General features: G+C 40.9%; 1 protein-coding gene across 26 annotated transcripts in view; it reads right to left on the reverse strand.

The window, feature by feature from the left end:
* Window positions 1-19,664, reverse strand: part of MYCBP2 (MYC binding protein 2) — a 444,438-nt gene that overhangs the window by 311,609 nt on the left and 113,165 nt on the right. For all 26 annotated transcript variants that reach the window (XM_038370114.2, XM_043504638.1, XM_043504632.1 and 23 more), the window contains exons 12-16: window positions 16,907-17,111; window positions 10,802-10,966; window positions 9,963-10,121; window positions 2,485-2,689; window positions 1,729-1,874 (exon numbers count right to left, since the gene is read on the reverse strand). In XM_038370114.2, the coding sequence (XP_038226042.1) occupies window positions 1,729-1,874; window positions 2,485-2,689; window positions 9,963-10,121; window positions 10,802-10,966; window positions 16,907-17,111 (880 nt within the window). The remainder of the gene's footprint in view (window positions 1-1,728; window positions 1,875-2,484; window positions 2,690-9,962; window positions 10,122-10,801; window positions 10,967-16,906; window positions 17,112-19,664) is intronic.

The following is a 19,664-nucleotide window of genomic DNA, read 5'->3' on the forward strand; positions in this document are numbered from 1 at the left end:
ACTTCTGCTCTGCAAAACCATCATCATCAGAACAACATACAATAAGAAAACAATCCATCTTCAGATTCAGACCACATGTAAATTTGCAGGACTGCCAGTTAGAAAAATATATTCTTAATTGTAAACTAAGCAGAATCAATTCAGAAATCAACAAATTTCAAAATAAAGAATCCTAATGTGTCCCATCTTTTTAAAACTGACAAGTAGTCCAGACTAGAAAATCTGCCCCTTATCAAGTAACAGGAGAATCCTTCAGAAACAGGCAGCAAATAATTATAGTGCCACAACACTAGCACCCTCCAATGCTATAGAAGCATCTCGAGAACACACGATAGCAGGTATCATGGAGCCTGCCTTTCCTGCTCAACCAATGCAGTAAGAGAAACACCTACAACATTTTATATCTTTAAAAATTCCACTGTTATGCTATATATTTTAACAGTGATTTCTGATTCTGAAGAAGCTAGTACTTGGCAAGATGAACACTGAAGAAAGAAAAGAAAAATTTTAAATATCTGGAGATGTTAGTTGTCACACATTAAAACCCCCAAAATTGGGTCCTGGACTAAATCACCCAATTAACAACTCCATGTTGTATGAACTTCTGAACGGGTACCTGAATAAACCACAGTAAGTGGATGAAGTTGAGACTAGGAAAATAATCAGCCTTATAAAATTAGGGAATACAATATTAAAAACATTTTCTATCATAATAAATCTAATCTGAAGTCATGGCCCCAAACTTTGTATTTAGAAAAGTCATTGTTTTTTTAATTTATTCTTTCTGGCTTCAGCTCTTAAATATTAGCCTGGTTATACATAATCTCACTTTCTTCCACAGAGTTAATTATTTTTACATTTCTGCCACCTCCCACTTTCTCCAAAAAATTTGGGAGGAAAAATTATTCAGTTTTGGGACTGAACACCCCATGTTCATGTAAAATTTTATGTAAAGTACTGTTGTACCAATTTCTGGCAATAGACCTCTGGCAAGCCTCTCTTCTAGAGCTAATATGGAGGGAGAGGAACAGCCTCGTGACATCAGCAGTGTCAACACAAGGGGAAGTGAAAGTTGAATGTATATATCAAAACAGTGCCCTGATGCAAGTGGAGAGATGAAGTTCAAATGTTAGGTCCGCTCACTACCTTTACTACAATACCAAGGAAAAAAGTCTAAGCAATAATTTACTCATTGTGAAAAAGAAAAAAAAAAAAACTACTGCACTAAAACTGTCATGAAAGAATATAGCTCAGCACTGTTACTGCAATGGAAGAAAGAATGAGATTCCATGAAATTAAGATAAAATTCTACAACCAGAAAATCAAAACGCATACAAAAGCGATAAGATCGTACCAATTACTTGACTAACTGCTATTTTTCCACTAAAAGAAAAGCAGTACTTGTGGCACCTTAGAGACTAACAAATTTATTAGAGCATAAGCTTTCGTGAGCTACAGCTCACTTCATCCGATTAAGTGAGCTGTAGCTCACGAAAGCTTATGCTCTAATAAATTTGTTAGTCTCTAAGGTGCTACAAGTACTGCTTCTCTTTTTGCGAATACAGACTAACACGGCTGCTACTCTGAAACTTTTTCCACTAGTTACAGTAGTATGTATGGGGACTGATTACAAACAAAACCCAAAATTAATTCTAAAGGGAAGCTGGTTGCATTGTGTGACTAAAAGTTATACCACTGACAAATGTCTATCAGTTTCATCTCACTTACCTAGTAGGAGATCTAAAGGTATCATCTCTTTCACAGCATCAAGAATTCCTCTTTGCCTTGCCTCTTGACCATCCAGCTCTCTAGCACAGGCCTTGCAACAACCACATGTAGCACAGCCAGACTCACCAGATCCACAGCCACAGATTCTACAGAACACAAATAAGTTTTATCTGTAATCTACCAGGACAAGCAATATTACAAAAAAATGTATTTGAACAACAGATTAGACCAACATTTGTCAGGGATGATCTAGGTTTATTTGGTCCTGCCTTCTGTGCGAAGGGCTGGACTTGATAACCACTCGAGATTCTTTCCAGCCCCACGTCTATGGTTTTACAACTACTATTCATCTTCCATTTTATTTAAAAAAAAAAAAAAAGTTGTATCCAAAGCCAGAAATCCCATACCTTAAATAGCAGCATTCAATGTCATTAGGCATACCAAATTACAGTTTGTTTATACTCAACACACTTTCCTCCTTTCTGCTTTTGTGAGAATTATTTTGAACAAACATAAGACATATTTTAAGTCACCTGTTACCATTACTAAAATGTTTATTTTAAAAAAAAAATCACAAAAGTTAAATATATTCTTGGTTTTAAAAATAGATAAACAATATTTTCTTTAGATACAGAGCTATTTAAGACTGAAGTCTGAAATGAAGTAAAGTAAACATCTATTTTGATTACATTCTGTACACATTTTACTTATTCAGCATACTGTATGAAAGATATTTGCATGAATGTATTTACTTACCCTCCAGGTACCCTGTCTGGACGCCCACTACTAACACAGCTGGCTCCATAGCCTGTACAGTCCCCGCACACAGTGCATACCATGCACTGCTCCAGCTTCCATTTATGCATGCCTGGAGGACACATCATGGACTTCTCATCTTTTTCATCCAGTTCTTCTTCTAAGTCTTCATCCATTGCTGTTGCCATGTTCTCAACTACAAAACCTATTGAAAAAGATATTGAAACACTTCAATAATTCACATCAGTTATGTTAAGATATATAGTGCCAAAAGGAAAATGTTAAAACAAGGGCAAGTCAGATGAGTTATGTTAAGATACACAGTGCTATAAGGAAAATGTTAAAACAAGGGAAAGTTAGATGAAAATTGGATCTTTTGATACATACAATTAACACACTTACAAAATTAGGGACAGACTTTCAAAGGCTCAATTTTGCATATATAACTTTGGTAAGATGAGTATACAAGTCACGTACATGCAAAATTCCTTGGAAAATTTGACCTAGAACTGTTTTAACACTTCCCTAATAGCACAGCCAAAACATGGCAAACAAGCAGACATCTAGTCTATCATTGTGTTTTTATTTCTAATTTGTTCATTCTTGTTTTCTTTTTGTACTCATTTGTATTCTGATATATTTGTGATATACTGTATAGTATATATTTTACTTATCAAAAATATTAAAAGAATGTCAAGGTTTCAAAGTCACAGTCAACAGTTGAAAAATGTCAGAATTAAAGATGCCAATGCAACCTTAATTTGGCCATTTTGTGCACATAAATTATGACAAACTCTTTAAAAACAAAAAAGAAAAGGAGTACTTATGGCACCTTAGAGACTAACAAATTTATTTGAGCATATGATCGCATTCTATTTTTTCCATAAACCTCCTGTCTCATTCAGTGAGAGGATTCCCCACCTTCTCATCCCAGTCTCTCCATCTAGTTAGCCCCAGACTTCATCCTATCTGACTCATCATCCCTACCGGTCTCCCAGCCAGTCCCAGGGTTGTCCTTGTCCAATTCGGTCTTCCACCCCAGCTCCCAATACCACTCTCCCTCACCTGGCTCCTTGCCCAACCAGCTCGTCTCACACAGTTCATCATCTGATTTGTCTTCACCCTTCCCCATGTCACAGTCTCTGCTTCTCACCCTAAGGTTCCTTGTTCCAATCTACTCCTCCACTCTGGCCCAGTATCTCACCCCTTTGCATTTCAGTCATGCAGCTTCCTCCTCTTCATCTATGCTGCTTGAGAGCCAGCAGCAGGAGCACTGAAAGCACAGAAGAGACTGGTCTCTCCCTGCTCTCAGTTCCCAGGCCTGGAGCCACAGTACCTGGGAGCAACAATTGCAGGGAACATCCTGCTCAGCCCCAGGACAAGGGTTGCAGCATGCCCAGTATAAACAAAATTTTTGACAAACTTAACTGACACACTAACAAATAGAGCTCATTGGAAAATAGATTTCCCCACCCCAGCCCCAAACAAATCAGTGTCCTGGGATACACTTCCTTAAAATAACCTCTTCAAATACAGGAACTACTCAGGTTTCAGAGTAGCAGCCGTGTTAGTCTGTAACTGTAAAAAGAAAAAGGAGTACTCGTGACACCTTAGAGACTAACAAATTTATTAGAGCATAAGCTTTTGTGAGCTACAGCTCACTTCATCGGATGCATACAGTGGAAAATATAGTGGGGAGATTTTATATACACCGAGAACATGAAACAATGGGTGTTACCATACAGATTGTAACAAGAGTGGTCAGGAAAGGTGAGCTATTACCAGCGGGAGCGGGGAGGGGCGACCTTTTGTAGTATAATCAAGGTGGGCCATTTCCAGCACTTTACAAGAACAGTAGGAGGGGAAATAAACAAGGGGCAATAGTTTTACTTTGAGTAATGACCCATCCACTGCCAGTCTCTATTCAAGCCTAAGTTAATTGTATCCAGTTTGCAAATTAATTCCAATTCAGCAGTCTCTCATTGCTTCCCCAACCGCTCGATCATATGATAATGTCACTGAAACCCTGGTCTCTCTTTTGGTACAGTGATCGTTTTTAAATTAATTATAAGAGTTGCTATGATAATCTGAAATGCAATAGTGATCACTAAATATGTTAATTACAGGCGGAAATGCCATACCAAAGGCACTGATTATTGGAAGTGGCACAAAGTGAAATATATCAAAATGGTATGTTCGGAAGTGTTTATATTGAAAATACTCAAAAATGCAAGAGTTCTGAAGAGAGGAAAAGGAAGTGAAAGAAAAATATCTTTTTGAAGGCTAAAAAAAATATAGAAGGGGAAGAAGTTTAGGAATAAGAAGCTTGAGGATCAAATGGTGTTGGAAAAGAAGAAAAAAATTAAATAGTGTGGCAGGAACAGGAGATAATAAAAATAGTCAAAAAGGAAGGTAAAAAGCAAAATGTGGTTGTAATACAAGGATATACATGAGGAAAGAACTAAACATGAGGAGAGAAATGAGATCTAGTATGAAACAGGACATTCTATGCATTTTTTCATTCTTAATATTTGTAGTAGATCACTTAAAAAAATCCTCTGGGTCAACTAATCCTTTCAGCTATATTTGTAAAATGTACTGTAAAATGTAAATACCCTCTTTGTAAATGTAAGTGGAAAGAAGGTATCTAAGAAACAATAAATGCCTTGGGACCACTGTTAAAAGAAAAGCATCTGAGACATTTTATATTATGGCAATACACAGTTACCAAAAGGCAAAATGAAAACATCTAATGAATTAGTTTAACAGAAGAATATTAATAAAGTCTAAAAGTCAACTATGTAGCAATACTAACAGAGAGACAGAGACAGACAACATTGAAGTGCTATACTTTCTTGGCTTGTCATACTATAATATGCTCCAAATGTAAACTCTACAATAGGAATAACAAAGTTACTTACCTGTAACTGGAGGTTCTTCAAGATGTGGTCTCTATCTGAATTCCACCGAGGGTTATGTGCATACACGCGCCCAGAGCTGGAGCTCTTGAAAGTAGGACTGTTTGGCAGTCTGCACACGCACTCTGTTCTGCCTCATGGTTTCGCCTGAGGTGATAAAGGGTGCAGTGGCCACCAGCACCTCCAGTTCCTTTTCTTCTGCAGATCTGTTAGATCTGCAGCAGAGAAGAAGGGTGGGTTCGGAATACAGATACGGACCACGCATTTCAAAGAGCCTCCAATTACAGGTAAATAACTTCGTTTTCTTCTTCAAGTGACGAAGAAGTGACGATTGTATTCTACTGAGGGTATGTGGGAGGATGCTACAAAGAGACTGTGGAATGAAGGACTGTTGCTCCGAATGACCCATCTGTCGCAGAATCATACACTAGAGCACAGTGTATGGAGAAGGTATATACCTAACTCCATGTGGCCAACATGCACGTGTCTGCGAGGGGTATGTTGTGGAGTGCAGGTGTAGTTTCTGCTTGAGCTGCCACAGAATGGGCCCAAATCCCTTCAGGTGGGGTTCATCCTGATAACTGATAACAGCACATAATGCACCCAGAAACCCATTTGGAGATTCTCATGAGTGGAGGTTGCTTCTACATGCAAAGGAGAATTGGCAAAGTCAGAAGGGGGCTATCAGGATGGTTGTTGCTTTCTCTGGTCTGACCTTGTGGATTACTCATGGTAGGAAGGGTAAGAGGGAGGAGGCATAGTTTGTGCAGTCCAACCAGTCGTCTGACTAGGGGTCCCCCTGGGGCATCCCCCTGTGATTGGGCTCCAATTCCTCCTCTTGAACGATACTGGGTGCATTTGGTGGTGTTGTGGGATGCAAAAAGATCCCTCACTGGGATTCCAGTCAAAGATGCCCATGATTACAGAGTCGTGCAATTCCCATTCATGGTCAGTTGCAAAGTTTCTGCATTAATCTTTTTCTGAGTGCCCAGTAGGTAGGCTACTATCAGAAGAATGTGGTGTTCCCATAGGCATATGGCTTCTGTACATAGGATTTGGATCTCGTTTTCCCATTGCTTATTTACATAGAAGACCATGGTGATGTTGTCTGACACGAGAATAACGTACCAGTCCTGGATGGCTGGCAGGAACCCTGCCACACAAAGTATTGCCCAGAGTTCCAATATGTTTATGTGCATTCTAGCCTCCCGTGTTGTCCAGATACTTTGTGTCATGTAGTTGTCCCGGCGGGATGCATCTGTTATGATTTTAACGGTGGACGAGGACAGGAGGGAGGTAATTCCCGAGCAGACTCATCCACCATTGTAGTGAGGAGAGGAGAGAACTTCTGGTGGCATGTGGAGCAGAGCGTTCATCAGCTGGTGCATGGGGGAGTAGATCCTCTGCAGCCAGAGTTGAAGGCAGCACAGGTGTAAGCATGCAAACAGCATGACATACATGCAGATGGCCATTTGTCCCAAGAGAGAAAAGCAGATTTTGGCAGAAATCCAAGAGTTAGAGATCACCAAATAAATTAGTTTCCTTATGCAAGTGTGACCATATGGACTTTTCATTTGGAAATGCAACGGTTGAGGTGCTGAAGATCCAATATTGGTCCCCATCCTTCATTCTTTTTGGAGACTTGAAAGTAGCTCGAGTAGAACCCTGTTCCATGAAAGGGGTCTGGGATTAGTTCCACAGCTCCCCTCTGCAATGGGGAGTAAACCTCTAGCTGGAAGAGATCATTGCATGGGTGTTCCATGTACGTGAACCGCAGAGGAGGGTGAGATGAGGGCACCACTGTAAACTCTATGACGTAGCCACCCTGGATAATATCTAGGACCTATTTGTCCATTGCTATTCTTTTCCATGCCGGCAAAAAGAGTTTGAGACAGCCCCTGAAGGTGGTAGACAGGATGGACATTTGTGTATGAAGTGGCTGACGTCTCTCTAAAGACACTCAGAAATACCGCTTACGCGACAATTGGATGAACTGAGTAGACGACTGGCATTCGACATAGGCAGATGTGGTCTGTGAACCTTACAGCGCTTTTGAGAAGCCTCATAGGTATGTTAATAGAAAAGGAGTACTTGTGGCACCTTAGAGACTAACAAGTTTATTAGAGCATAAGCTTTCGTGAGCTACAGCTCACTTCATCGGATGCAGTGAGCTGTAGCTCACGAAAGCTTATGCTCTAATAAATTTGTTAGTCTCTAAGGTGCCACAAGTACTCCTTTTCTTTTTGCGAATACAGACTAACACGGCAGCTACTCTGAAACCTGTCAGGTATGTTAATGGTATAGTTGTGAGACCCTGTAACGACGTGATAGGGGCAGGAGGTAGAATTTCCTCTTAGTCCTGGTGTGTAAATACTCAGAGATCTTAGAGTGGCTCTACAGTCCTTTAGGGAGTGAAGAAGTGTAATCTGTCAAATCTGACTGAAGAAGTGCAATCTGTCAAATGGGAGGTCTATAGTGTTCTGTACCTCCCTGGGGAAGCCAAAGGAATGTAACCAGGATTCCATCCTCATGTCAATCCCCATTGCCAAGACACAGGAAGTTGTGACTGAGGAGTCCACTGCAGCCTGTAACATGGCCTGGTGAGTGAGTAACTTCCCCTCCTGCATAACTGCCTGGAACCATCCAATCTTGCAAAGGCAGCTTAACTGCGAACTCAGCCAATTGCCCATAGTTAATAAAATCATACTTTGCCATCAGGGCTAAGTAATTTGAAATATTAAGTTGGAGTCCTGACAAGGAGAAGACCTTTCTGCCCATGACATCTAGTCTCTTACCCTCTCTGTCGGATGGGCTGGAGCAGGGCTGTTGTAAAGCCACCTGGATGACCAATGAGTTTAGGGGAGGATAAGAGAACAGGAACTCTGACTGTTTGGTGGGAACAGAATACCTTTTTTCAGCCCCTTTTGGGGAAGGTGTTCATGTGGCTGGGGTTGGAGGATGGCCTCACTGATTAGTAGGGCCACCCTCGCTGGTACCAAAGTGTGTAAATTGTCAAGTAGCTGGTGTTGACTGTCTTGTACTTCCTATAATGGGATCACCAGGGCATTGGATATTCTCCACAGTCATTCTTGGAACTTATGACAGTCCGATGGAGAGGAGGGGACTGAACAAGTGGCTGCATCTGAAGAAGATAAAGGATACCTCTCCAGCTCCATTGGTACCATTGGAGTAGGGGTTAATTGGTGCGTCATCTGGTGTCATGTTGGAACGCCTACCTGATGAGAGTTGTGGTGATGAGATGCAGGAGTCCTGGATACCAATTCTGAGTGTCAGGCAAGGTGGGGAACTGCCACAGCACCACTGGAATCTTCCAGTAGTTGTGCTTCCAGAACAGGAGCAGTAGACCATGTCAGACATCTGTATTGTCCGAATCATAAATCCTGCCAAATGCCGGTGCTATAGGAAACAGAGGTGTCAGGAACATAGCGGGGGAAGGGTCCCATCAACTTGGTGATCAAATCTGGGCCCGTTGAGACTGTAGTCCCTCTAGTACAAACACCAGATGGGGATCTGGAGTGCTTCCATGTCTCCTGTGGGGGTCAATGGTATCCGTTCCATTGAAGAAGCCAGTATCAGGAACTGCACCTGTCTGGAGACTGATGTTTCCCAGGATGCCAGCGGGGCCACAAGTCACAGGATCTATGATCAGTAAAAGCGGATCCAGCAACTGATGTGGTTGTTATTCGGTCTTGTGAGACTTGGAACATGTGGCTCCTTCATGGATAGAACTTATGGACAGTGCCGAATCCTTAGACTTGGAGGAAGACTTACTGCTATGTATGCACATGCTTCCTTGGTTCATAGGTAGGCCCAGCGCAGGGTCCTTAGCACTGATACCAGCGGAGCCTGATGGCAGGAGAAGCACTCTTCACCTGTTCAGGACAAATGTACGGGGCGATTCCCCAGCCGAGATCCAATGACAGTTCCATGGCAGTCTCCATAAGGTGTTTCCTGAAGTGGAGGGTCCAATTCTCTTGAGAACAGGCAGGAAAAGAGAGATAGATACTGCACCTTGACATGATGTGGGTTTCCCCCAAGCTGATGGAAAATGAGTGAGGGCAGGAAGCACATATTTTGAACCCCAGAGGCTTCAGAAAAATCCAGTACCCAGGCCTGGGGAGCGTTTGGTGACTAACACTGCAAAAGTGGCATCCCAAGTCCTAAATCTGGTATAAAAGGAAAAATTCAAAACAAAAATAAAAAAGGGAATACAGAACAAAATAATCAATCTAAACTATGAACAGTATTAAGGATATTTAGAAAAGTTTTGGAAAGTGCATCACAAGGACAGAGTAAAAGCTCCAACTTGAACCATGCACCCTTTATCGCCTCAGGCGAAACCACAAGGCTGCTTAGGGCGTATGTGCGGACCACCAAACAGTACTACTTTCAAAAGTTCTGACACCAGGCTCATGCACATAACCCTCCATAGAATACAATAGGGACCATCACTTGAAGAATATACTGTTTCTAACACAATTTGAAAAAAAGTTTAGCTACATTTTTATTCTTGTTGTTTTCTAAAAACAAGCAGCTCACCTTTTCCTCCCTGGCTCATGGAACCTGTGTCTCGTCCACATTGTCCTTTATTATTCACACCAAATGTCCAAACCTCTCCATTCTTCATTAACACACATGAATGAGCTTTGCCCATAGCCACCTGAGTCACAAAATGGCCTTTCAAATCTGTTACTAAACCTGTGAGACATAAAACATTTGGATGATGAACAGCACTCTCTCTCTGGATCAGACATTCACTATATCACAAGTACTACTAAAAAACATTTAATTTTTTAATCGGGAGAATGGTAGAATATTGGAGTTAGTAAAACACATGCCTGGTCTACACCTAAAGCTTAGGTTGACCTAGTTATGTCATGTAGTGGTGTAAAAAATTCACACCTGAGAAACGTAGTTAAATTGACATAAAGCCCCAGTATAGATATCCACTAGGTCACTGGAAGAATTCTTCTGTCGACCTACCTGCCACCTCTCAAGGTGGTGGTCTAACTACAGCTATGGGGGAAAAAAAACCCTTCATTCACTGTAACAAGCGTCTACACAACCACCATAGTGCTGTAGCTGTGCTGCTGTAGGCATCTGTAGTGTAGACAAGGTCACAGGTAGTGAAGAAAAAGGAAGGAGAGAAGAACAATCATAACTAATCTGCCAAGTCAATACAATAAATATACAAAGTTTTTTTATAAAGTGATTTCATACAGAATTATAATCGAATTGGAACAAAAATTTCTCTAACATTTCATTTAAACTGACGTGTCAACGCTGAATAAATGCAACCAAACCATATGTTAAAGACATGTCTCTCTTACATCTGTACTTAACTGGCATTATTTGGCTTTAAATAAATATCAACTTACTTGTGCTATCAGAGTAAATGGCATCTTTTCCAAACATATAGAGTTCTCCGTCTTTTGAAATGACAGAACTGCTCCCATTATTGCATGCTGTATATACTACAATCTTTCCTTCCATTTTAATGATCTTTTTAGGCTTATAGGGTTTTGACTGTCGTCTGCTTTTAGCTTTAAAAGAAGAGAAGTATTTTATAAATAATACGTTTCACCAAGAAGTGAGGGCAAGAAGAAAATAAGGTTTTCACCAGCTAAACTATGAACATTTGCTTCATAATACAATAACATTTCCTTAGACTCTCTCTACAAGAGTCTGTTTGCTGATTCTCCCACTGAAAGTAATTTTTTGGATGTTTTTGTAAAATACCATTAACTTTATCATTAGTGGAATGGTAGGCAAGCAAAATCTGTGCCTAGGCTGACATTTTTATGACGACTCTGCAAGGCTTCTTTAATTGGTTTGTTTATACTCGATATAACAATAAGTGATCCTAAAAAGCAATACTTGCTCACAAAAGTTTTTTTTGTCTGAAACTGAAAAGATGCATAAGCAAAAGCTGAAGTCATTTGTATCACAGTAAGTCTGCAGACCGGATTTTTATTATTTTAAAATCTTGGTTTAAAAGTTTTTAAATCTTCCAGTAATCTATCAGATCAAGACGTGATCATGTTCCCATTTAAGTCTCATTAAACTTCAATAGAAGCCACAATATTAGCTTCCTTAATAGAATTAGTACAACTATAAATATTTTAGCTAAAATTATAACATGATAAAGCCCCAATGAAAGCCAACCGACAACGATATTACTGTTAAGATTTCATGTAATTGTTCATAAAACCTAGAAATTGCAAGTAAATTTTAAACAGTGTCATATTTTACATCATAAATATATATCTAATAATTTTAAAAGCTTCCTATAGACACATTCAGCAAAATCAAGGTTGCAACTGCAGTTTAGTTTTAAACCTCTCAACTGTCTCCTAACTTTGCCACCAAAGTTTTAGGGCCCCTTTCTGTTGCCACCTGAACCACAAGGGAAAATGTTGGGGACTCTTAATCCCACCAAATCCACTGGACCCCACACTCGGAAACCCTGCAAGGGGGCCAGGTCTCAGAGCCTAGCTCCAACCCATGCCTGAACATCTACACTACAATTTTTAGCCATGCAGCCTAAACCCTGAAAGCCTGAATCAACTAACCTGGGCTATTAGACTCGGTGCCACAAGTTTTTTTCACTGCAGTATAGAGGTACCCTTATTTGTGAACTAAGCATATCAGATATGAAGTCAAAGACACAAACACAGAACTCGACAATGCCATTTTTAGAGAGTCACCATTCAGACTAGAACTAGACTAAGGCCATGTCTACACTGCACTTCCATGAAAAACCACACCCCTGAATGAAAAAAGTTTTAACAACGGAAAGCACCAGTGTGGACAGTGCTTTTTCACTCTTCCATCAAAGTCACCACCCCTCAGTGGGGGTGGTTTTATTTGGTCACTGGGAGACCTCTCTCCCAGTGACAAAGAGCAGCTACTCTGCTTACCTTACAATGGGACAGCTGCGCCGTTGTAAAGTGCGCAGTGTAGATAGCCTAAGTTTGCATAGTCAGATCAGATGATCTTAGCAGCTGCTCTTTGAATGGACCATAGACAGTCAGATGGGTGGCAGAAGGCCAAAAGGTGGTATTCTGTACTCAATCATCTGGATATGAAAATTAAAACAGTTTACACTGTTCCTTTATTAATCAATAGCCTAGCAACCTCTGTTTAGAAATCTAATTTTACTATCACTTTATTATGGAAGTGCTGTAGTGACTTCACAGTTAAGGTGAGCAAAACTTTGTTTTCAAAATGCTTTAAAAGGAATACAAATAGACAGATTGATTTGAAAATAGCTAAGCCACATCAGAGTACGGGTCAGACTTTGTGGTGCAAATTTGAGGTCATATGGTCACAGAGTTCCTTCTCCAAATTACTTGGTTTTAAGTTTTCAAATAAAGAGGAATCGGACAAGTAAAGAAACTGGGGTGGGGTGGGTAGTTGAGAGTTGGCATGTTCAGTGCCAGCCACAGACACTCACCACTGAAACTAGGATGGGGAGCTAAAAATGGACATGCTTAGTGCAGATCACACAGAACTGAGACTGGGAAGAGCTGAGAATAAGGAAACTCGGGGGATACCACAGGCACATTGGGCAGAGACCAGGAAGAGCTGAGCCTTGGGAAACTACTCAGGCACCACTCCAGTCAGATTCAACACCAGCTCCTCAAGGAAAACCTCAGTTACTGAGAGGCTGAGTGAATAACCTGTCCACAGTCACACCCCCATGGTTCAGAGGTGCCTATACCCCAAAGCATGAAGCATGAATTCAAATTCTCTATTTGCTTGACTTCTCTGATGAGTTTTATGTGAATCAATTCTATGGACCCCACCTAAACCCTGGGCAGTATCCACTAAAATTATATTAATGGACTGCCACTGAGTTCATCTAGTATTCAGCACCAATAGCTGATCTAATTGGTACAGCCCTGCAGTTTGGGGCTCCCACTACTTCCTAGTGTTACCTCCAGTTAGTAGTTTAGCGGCTGAGAAATGGTCAGGAAACCTCCCCAGAGCACCCATTCATCCCATAATTGCCCCCAAAGACTGCGCTACTCAATACCTCAACTTTCTCAAAAAATTCACGGCCTAACAACTTCTTTAACATGGAATTTAGGTTGTCGTCACTTAGCACCTCCCTCTACTCCTCATACCTTTCCAGAACACAAGAATTTAAATCTTAAAACTCAAGCATCAGAAACTCAGGAAATTAAATGGTAACAAACTTTATTAATGCAGAGCTAAGGTTGCCCCGTGACAGCTTGCACCTCCAAAACATCAAGTTCAGCAAAACTCAAACTTCTGAAAACCCGGAAATTTAGAAAAATGTTTATTATAGGAGTTGGTGGTCCATTTAGACAGTTCTCATCTAGGTCTGAAGCGGTTATGCTACTGTGGCGAGGTAATAATCAAGAGACCTAGCTTTTATACAGTGCTTTTCATTATTAGATCTCAAAGAACTTTACAACATTACCCCAATTTTACATATGGGAAACTAAGGCACAGAGAGGTGACGTGACTTGCCCAAGGTCATGAAGAAGACCAGTGGCAGAGATGGGAATAGTCTCAGTCTTCCACTAGGTCACACGACTACTATGTGATTCCTCAGTGTTCCTCCCTACTCCTGTACATTCTGTTATAGCGGAATGGTGAAAATGGCTGTGTTTTGAAACATTTGCAATATATAGTTGCTAAGAAGGACAATGAGAGAAATCTCATCCATTGTCTATGCCCCAAAATCTTGACAGTTTTAATATATGATAGTTTCCCTCCCACCGAGTATTTGCATGTGTAATTTATCTTTTCAAAAATATTTTCAATGCCTTCTGAATATTCTGCTGTACTCTTATTTCTTAACACACACACACACACACACACACACACACACACACAGACCCTGTGACAGAGGCAGATTTTTCCCCAAGTGTTTACAGTTGATTCTCAGATTTCTGCACAAGGTGGGTTTCAAAAATTCAAAGTTGCTAGGATATGAACTTAATGAAATGATTTTTTTTTTCCCTGAGGGCTGTATCAAATGATCCCACATTTAGATCACTAACCCTAGCTTGCACTCCCATGAGGCATAACTGTGAAGACAATTTGTATGCATGCAAATTTTAAATTTTGAAGATTTATTGTTTAAACAGGAAGGGCTCTCCAATGTTACCTAGAACAGAGCTGGTACTCCATTATACTACTATATGATTTCTGGAGCTCTACACATGGATCAGCAGCATAAATGGCTCAGGGACGTGTTAAGTGACCCATTCAGCTCAATGAGAAGTTCTCTGCTGAAAGAATATCCCATGGAGATGAGTACAGCCTGAAACAATAATTCTGAGACATGTAAACTATTCCAGTCATGTCAGTGAATATTCCCTTCCCCCTTCACTAGGACTGAAGAGTTTTGATAAGGTATCAAGCTCGCCCATTTTTTCAGATACTGATCTCAGTCTCGGTGTATTCTTGGTGAACGTTCCAAGCATGCCTGTTTAAACTCCTCACCCAGAAGGACAGAGCTTACCCATATCTTGTCTCACATATGGAGGAAGGGCTAGGGAGAGAGGCAGACACTCCGAGAAAGGCAAGCTTCCCCCCTCCCCACCCAACTTGGCTCACATGAGGAGTCAAGCGGGGGGGGGGGGAAGGGGAAGACCCTTAGATGGGCAGGACCCCCCACATGCTGGCACTCACATGGGGCAGGGATCAGACCACCGGGGGGAGCAGTGGGGAAGGAGAGGGGCTCAGACCACCCCAGATAGACAAGTCCCTTTCAGAACCTGGCTCACATGGCGGGGAAGAGTGGAAACAATAGGCAGATCACACCCCTGTAGATTGGTTGGGGACCTCCAGATCATGGCACACACACAGGAGGTGAACATGGGGCTGACAGGTACCCCTATCCCATTATCTCCCAGTCCACCCATCACCTTACCCCCATAATCCCCATCCAAGTGTCCCCCTCCACCTAGTAGTACCCATCTCCTCCACATCATCTGATACAAATGCCTCTCTCCCCCTAGTCCTACCTACTTTTCCATCCATAATCATCCTCCCCTCCAGGCAAGCATTTGCTTGTGGAGTTCATTTTATATTCAAAAAAATAGTTTCGAAGCTTTCTGAATATTCTACTATACTCTGATTATATTTCCCCAAAATAAAAATCCCCCTTTCATAGCGTTTAACTGGAGCAGTATTTCTGCTCTTTTACTTCAGATTTCTGCCCTTCAGAAAGCATCAATTTTAAGAAAAACTGTTTTTCCCCCGAAGGGCTGTATCTCTTGAATCACTTAGTCAAATGGTTCCAACTTTGGATCACTGACCATACCCCAAGACCCCATGAGGCACAGCAAATTTCAAGACAAAATGATTAATTATGCAAATTCCAGAGCACTTAGAACAGCCAAGCTTTAAAACAGAAAAGCAGGTCTTAACCTTAACTATAGCAGAACTGTTACTCTGCTGTAAAATAGAGGTAAGGCATCCTCCTACAACCCTTACAACAATAGCATTATAAGAAAATATAAATGTTGTAAAACCAAGAAATATAGAGTTAAGATAACTCTTCCGACCCAAAATGGTCAAACAACCTTAACTAATCAAGTGGGAATATCAATCAAAAGCAAGAATTTAACAGAATCCTAATCCCTTCCCTAATCAAACCCATCATCTTCTCTGTTCCAATACAACTCCAAATCAACACTCCAATTTAGAGTCCAGTGGACCTTCATTGCACTCTATCTAGCACCAGTGATCCCAAGATGACTTGCTGATGGTTTGCAGAAGCTAACAGGGGGTTACGGTTCAGGGATCTCTCAGAGTATATCTACACTTGGAGCTGGGGGTCTGATTCCCAGTTCAATTAGACATACTCATATTAGCTCTCATTGAGATAGCACGCAAAAAATAGTGTCGCCTAGGTAGCACAGGAAGAGTTAAGAGGCAGCGCAGCCATAAACCCATATGAGCACAGTGGGTATGCATTCAGCACAGCTAGCCCATGCCACCAGTCACTGTTGCCCATGCTACTCTACTGGTTTTAGTGTGATAGCTCAATGAGAGCTAGCACAAGCATGTCTGTGAGCTGTGAATCACACCAAAGCTCCAAGTGTAAACATAATCCTGAGGGTCTCTTAAGAGCTGGGATCAAAGAGGCCAGTGTTAAGGTTGTGTAGAAAGTATCTCTTAACTCTGCATTTCCTTGTTTTCCAACATTTGTGCATGAGGAAGCACTAATATTCTTGCTTGTGAACAATGAAGAGTCCGGTGGCACCTTAAAGACTAACATGCTTGTGAACATAACTTATGTTAGTTGCTGGGTTCAAACACAAACTTGTGTTTACTTGCAGATAATGTGCACAAGCATGTTGATGATATGCCCGTGCATTGCTCTCGTAATCTACCCATTTTTCCTTTCACATCTTAAGGACTGGTTAATGTTGATTTTACTGGTGTAATTTACAAGTACTAATTCTATATTAAGCCATTAATATAATAGTAAAACCTACTTGATTCACCATCTTCTCCTTTACTAGCAGAGCCTGTAAAGAATATACTTCCATCCTCTGCAACAAGTAAGGCATGTGAACCATCATGTCCAACTGAGAACTGGATAATCTTCGGAGATTTCGTGATTGGCAGTTCAACCCATTTTCCTGCTGAAGGACCACCTTGTTTGATTCCCAGGCTCTGATATTTGCCAGTATAATAAATCTGAAAGAAAGTGTTATATTGTTTTCCTATTGTGTCATAATACTTAAAATGAAACAATAACTGTAGCTAATAAAAGCAAGATTCAAAATAAAGGGGTTCAAAGATTTTTCCCATTTGATGATTTAATGGTAAATAAGTTAAAAATTAGTCTTAATAATGACCTTAGAAAAGTTTACTATAAATGACAACCAAAACTGGACTTATTTCCAGCTATGACCTCAGCAAGGTGAAATGGAATACAAGAGAAATATGCATTTTTTCCCCCAAGATACTCTATGCCATAGCTCTCTTCCTTTGTTTGCTCAAAAAACTTTTGATAGTTAATTATGCATTAATGCACCCAAAACTACATGAGGATTCATTTGATTACAGGAGCAGATTAACAGAAAGTATGCTTACAAAGCAAAAAGACCAAGGAAAATCAAAATAAAAAACACATTCTTTAACTTATCCAGTTACTCAATATGTTAATATATATTGTACTTTTGATACTTGGTGTCATGATCTAGTATAAGGAACATGCTAAAACACTGGTAAAATGAGTTAAATTAAGAAGTGTCAGTCTGAACATTGCTTTTAAAAACATATCAATTTAATCATCATCCAATACCAAAAACTCCACTTTTTTTAGAAACATAGGACAGAACAAGAAGCAATGGGGAGGAGGTCTAGTTGATAGTAGGAAAAACTATTTCACTAGAAGGGTGGTGAAGCACTGGAATGCGTTACCAGGGGAGGTGGTGGAATCTCCATCCTTCGAGGTTTTTAAGGCCCAGCTTGACAAAGCCCTGGCTGGGATGATTTAGTTGGGGCTGGTCCTGCTTTGAGCAGTGGGTTGGACTAGATGACCTCCTGAGGCTTCTTCTAACTCTAATCTCCCTATGATTCCTATGATAAGAATTGCAATACCAAATCAGACCACTGTTGCATCTGGTCCCAGTAGCCTGTCTGCAGCAATAACCAGTACCAAGTTACAAGAGACCTTACAGTGCACAATTATGAAATGACCTGCCCACAGAGGACATTTCTTCTTAAACCCCATCGACTTAGTTATTAGTTTATTCTACAAGAAATAGAAGTTCATTCAAAAATATATCCTATGTAACATACTCTTCTCCATATCTGAATCTCTGAATACTTCCCACACAATTACCTGTCACTTAAGCGGTCTATCCTGGGCCACTCTTCACATACCCTCTGTGTTGTTAAATCCCATAGGTTTTGCCTCTGAGTAGCACTCAGTGGAGGCATTCTTTCAATCCACCCCTTTTGCATATTCCTCCAGCTTCTCAATAGCACACCCATCATGGCAGCTATTCTGGCTTTATTCTTTACATATACCCCTATATTTCCATCTTCTTTTCTGGATAACATTGGCATAAAGGGTTGCTGAACTCCGAAAAAACTTGGCATTTGTTATAGACTCATTCCACTGATGAAAGTAGTGTTTTTGAGGTATTTTGCTTTGGAAGGCATTCAGATGTCTGTCTGTAGCTTTAGGGGATTTCCAGCTTTTATACCCATATGTTAGGACTGAAATATCCATATGCCTATTCCCTTTATGAATTCCACCAAGGTTTGGTCTTCAATATCTTATGGGAATTAATTCTACAGGCTAAATCTATTCTACCCAAGTAAGTATTTACTTTTTACCTTTCAGACTCTCATACTACCTCTTGAGGCAGCAGGCTCTGAAGCAGGTTTGCAGTACTTTTGGTCACTTCTTTGAGACAGCACTGCAGGCATCATACCCTTTAAGTGCCATTCTTAGTGGCATAGACAGTTCTTTTACAGACTCACTTGATTCATGGAACATCAAAAGGCAAGAGGAAGTAATGGTTATTTACTGTAACTGTTTTTTGGAGATGTGATGCAGACATGTATTCAACTTAGGTGTGCCACACCTAGCACACTGGAGTCGGACAGTACCTGTAAAGGGGCAGCACTCCCATGTCCTGGCTGTGGCTATATGAGGTGACACTGCCCCAACCCCCTCTCAGTTCCTTTGCACCAAAAGCTCAAGAACAGACTATGATGGAGAGTGGGTCATGGAATACACATCTGCATCACATCTCAAAGAACCACAGTTACAGTAAGTAACCGTTCCTCCTTCTTGGAGTTGATGTAGACATATACGCCATTTCGGGCTTGTCTACACTTATCAGGGGATCGATATGCAGCTATCGATGCATCGGTGGTAGATTTAGAAGACCCGTTAAATCGACTACAGATCGCTCTCCCGTTGACTCCTATACTCCACCGGATCGAGAAGAGTAAGGGGAGTCAACAGGAGAGTGTCTTCAGTCGACATCGCGTAGTGTGGACCTCGTGGTAAGTAGATCTAAGCTATATTGACTTGAGTTACGCTACTCACGTAACTCAAATTGCGTAGCTTAGATCGACTTTCCTGTAGTGTAGACAAGGCCTTAGCTCACTCACAAGCAATATGGAAACATCACTGAGGAATGCTATCAGCGTTGCTTGTGTTCTCATCAAATGAGTTTGTATCAGCTGAGAAGGCATAGCTGAAGCTCTCATACACAGTCTTGGAGC

This window comes from Dermochelys coriacea, chromosome 1 (genome assembly GCF_009764565.3).
Source record: "Dermochelys coriacea isolate rDerCor1 chromosome 1, rDerCor1.pri.v4, whole genome shotgun sequence".
NCBI lineage: Eukaryota > Metazoa > Chordata > Testudines > Dermochelyidae > Dermochelys > Dermochelys coriacea.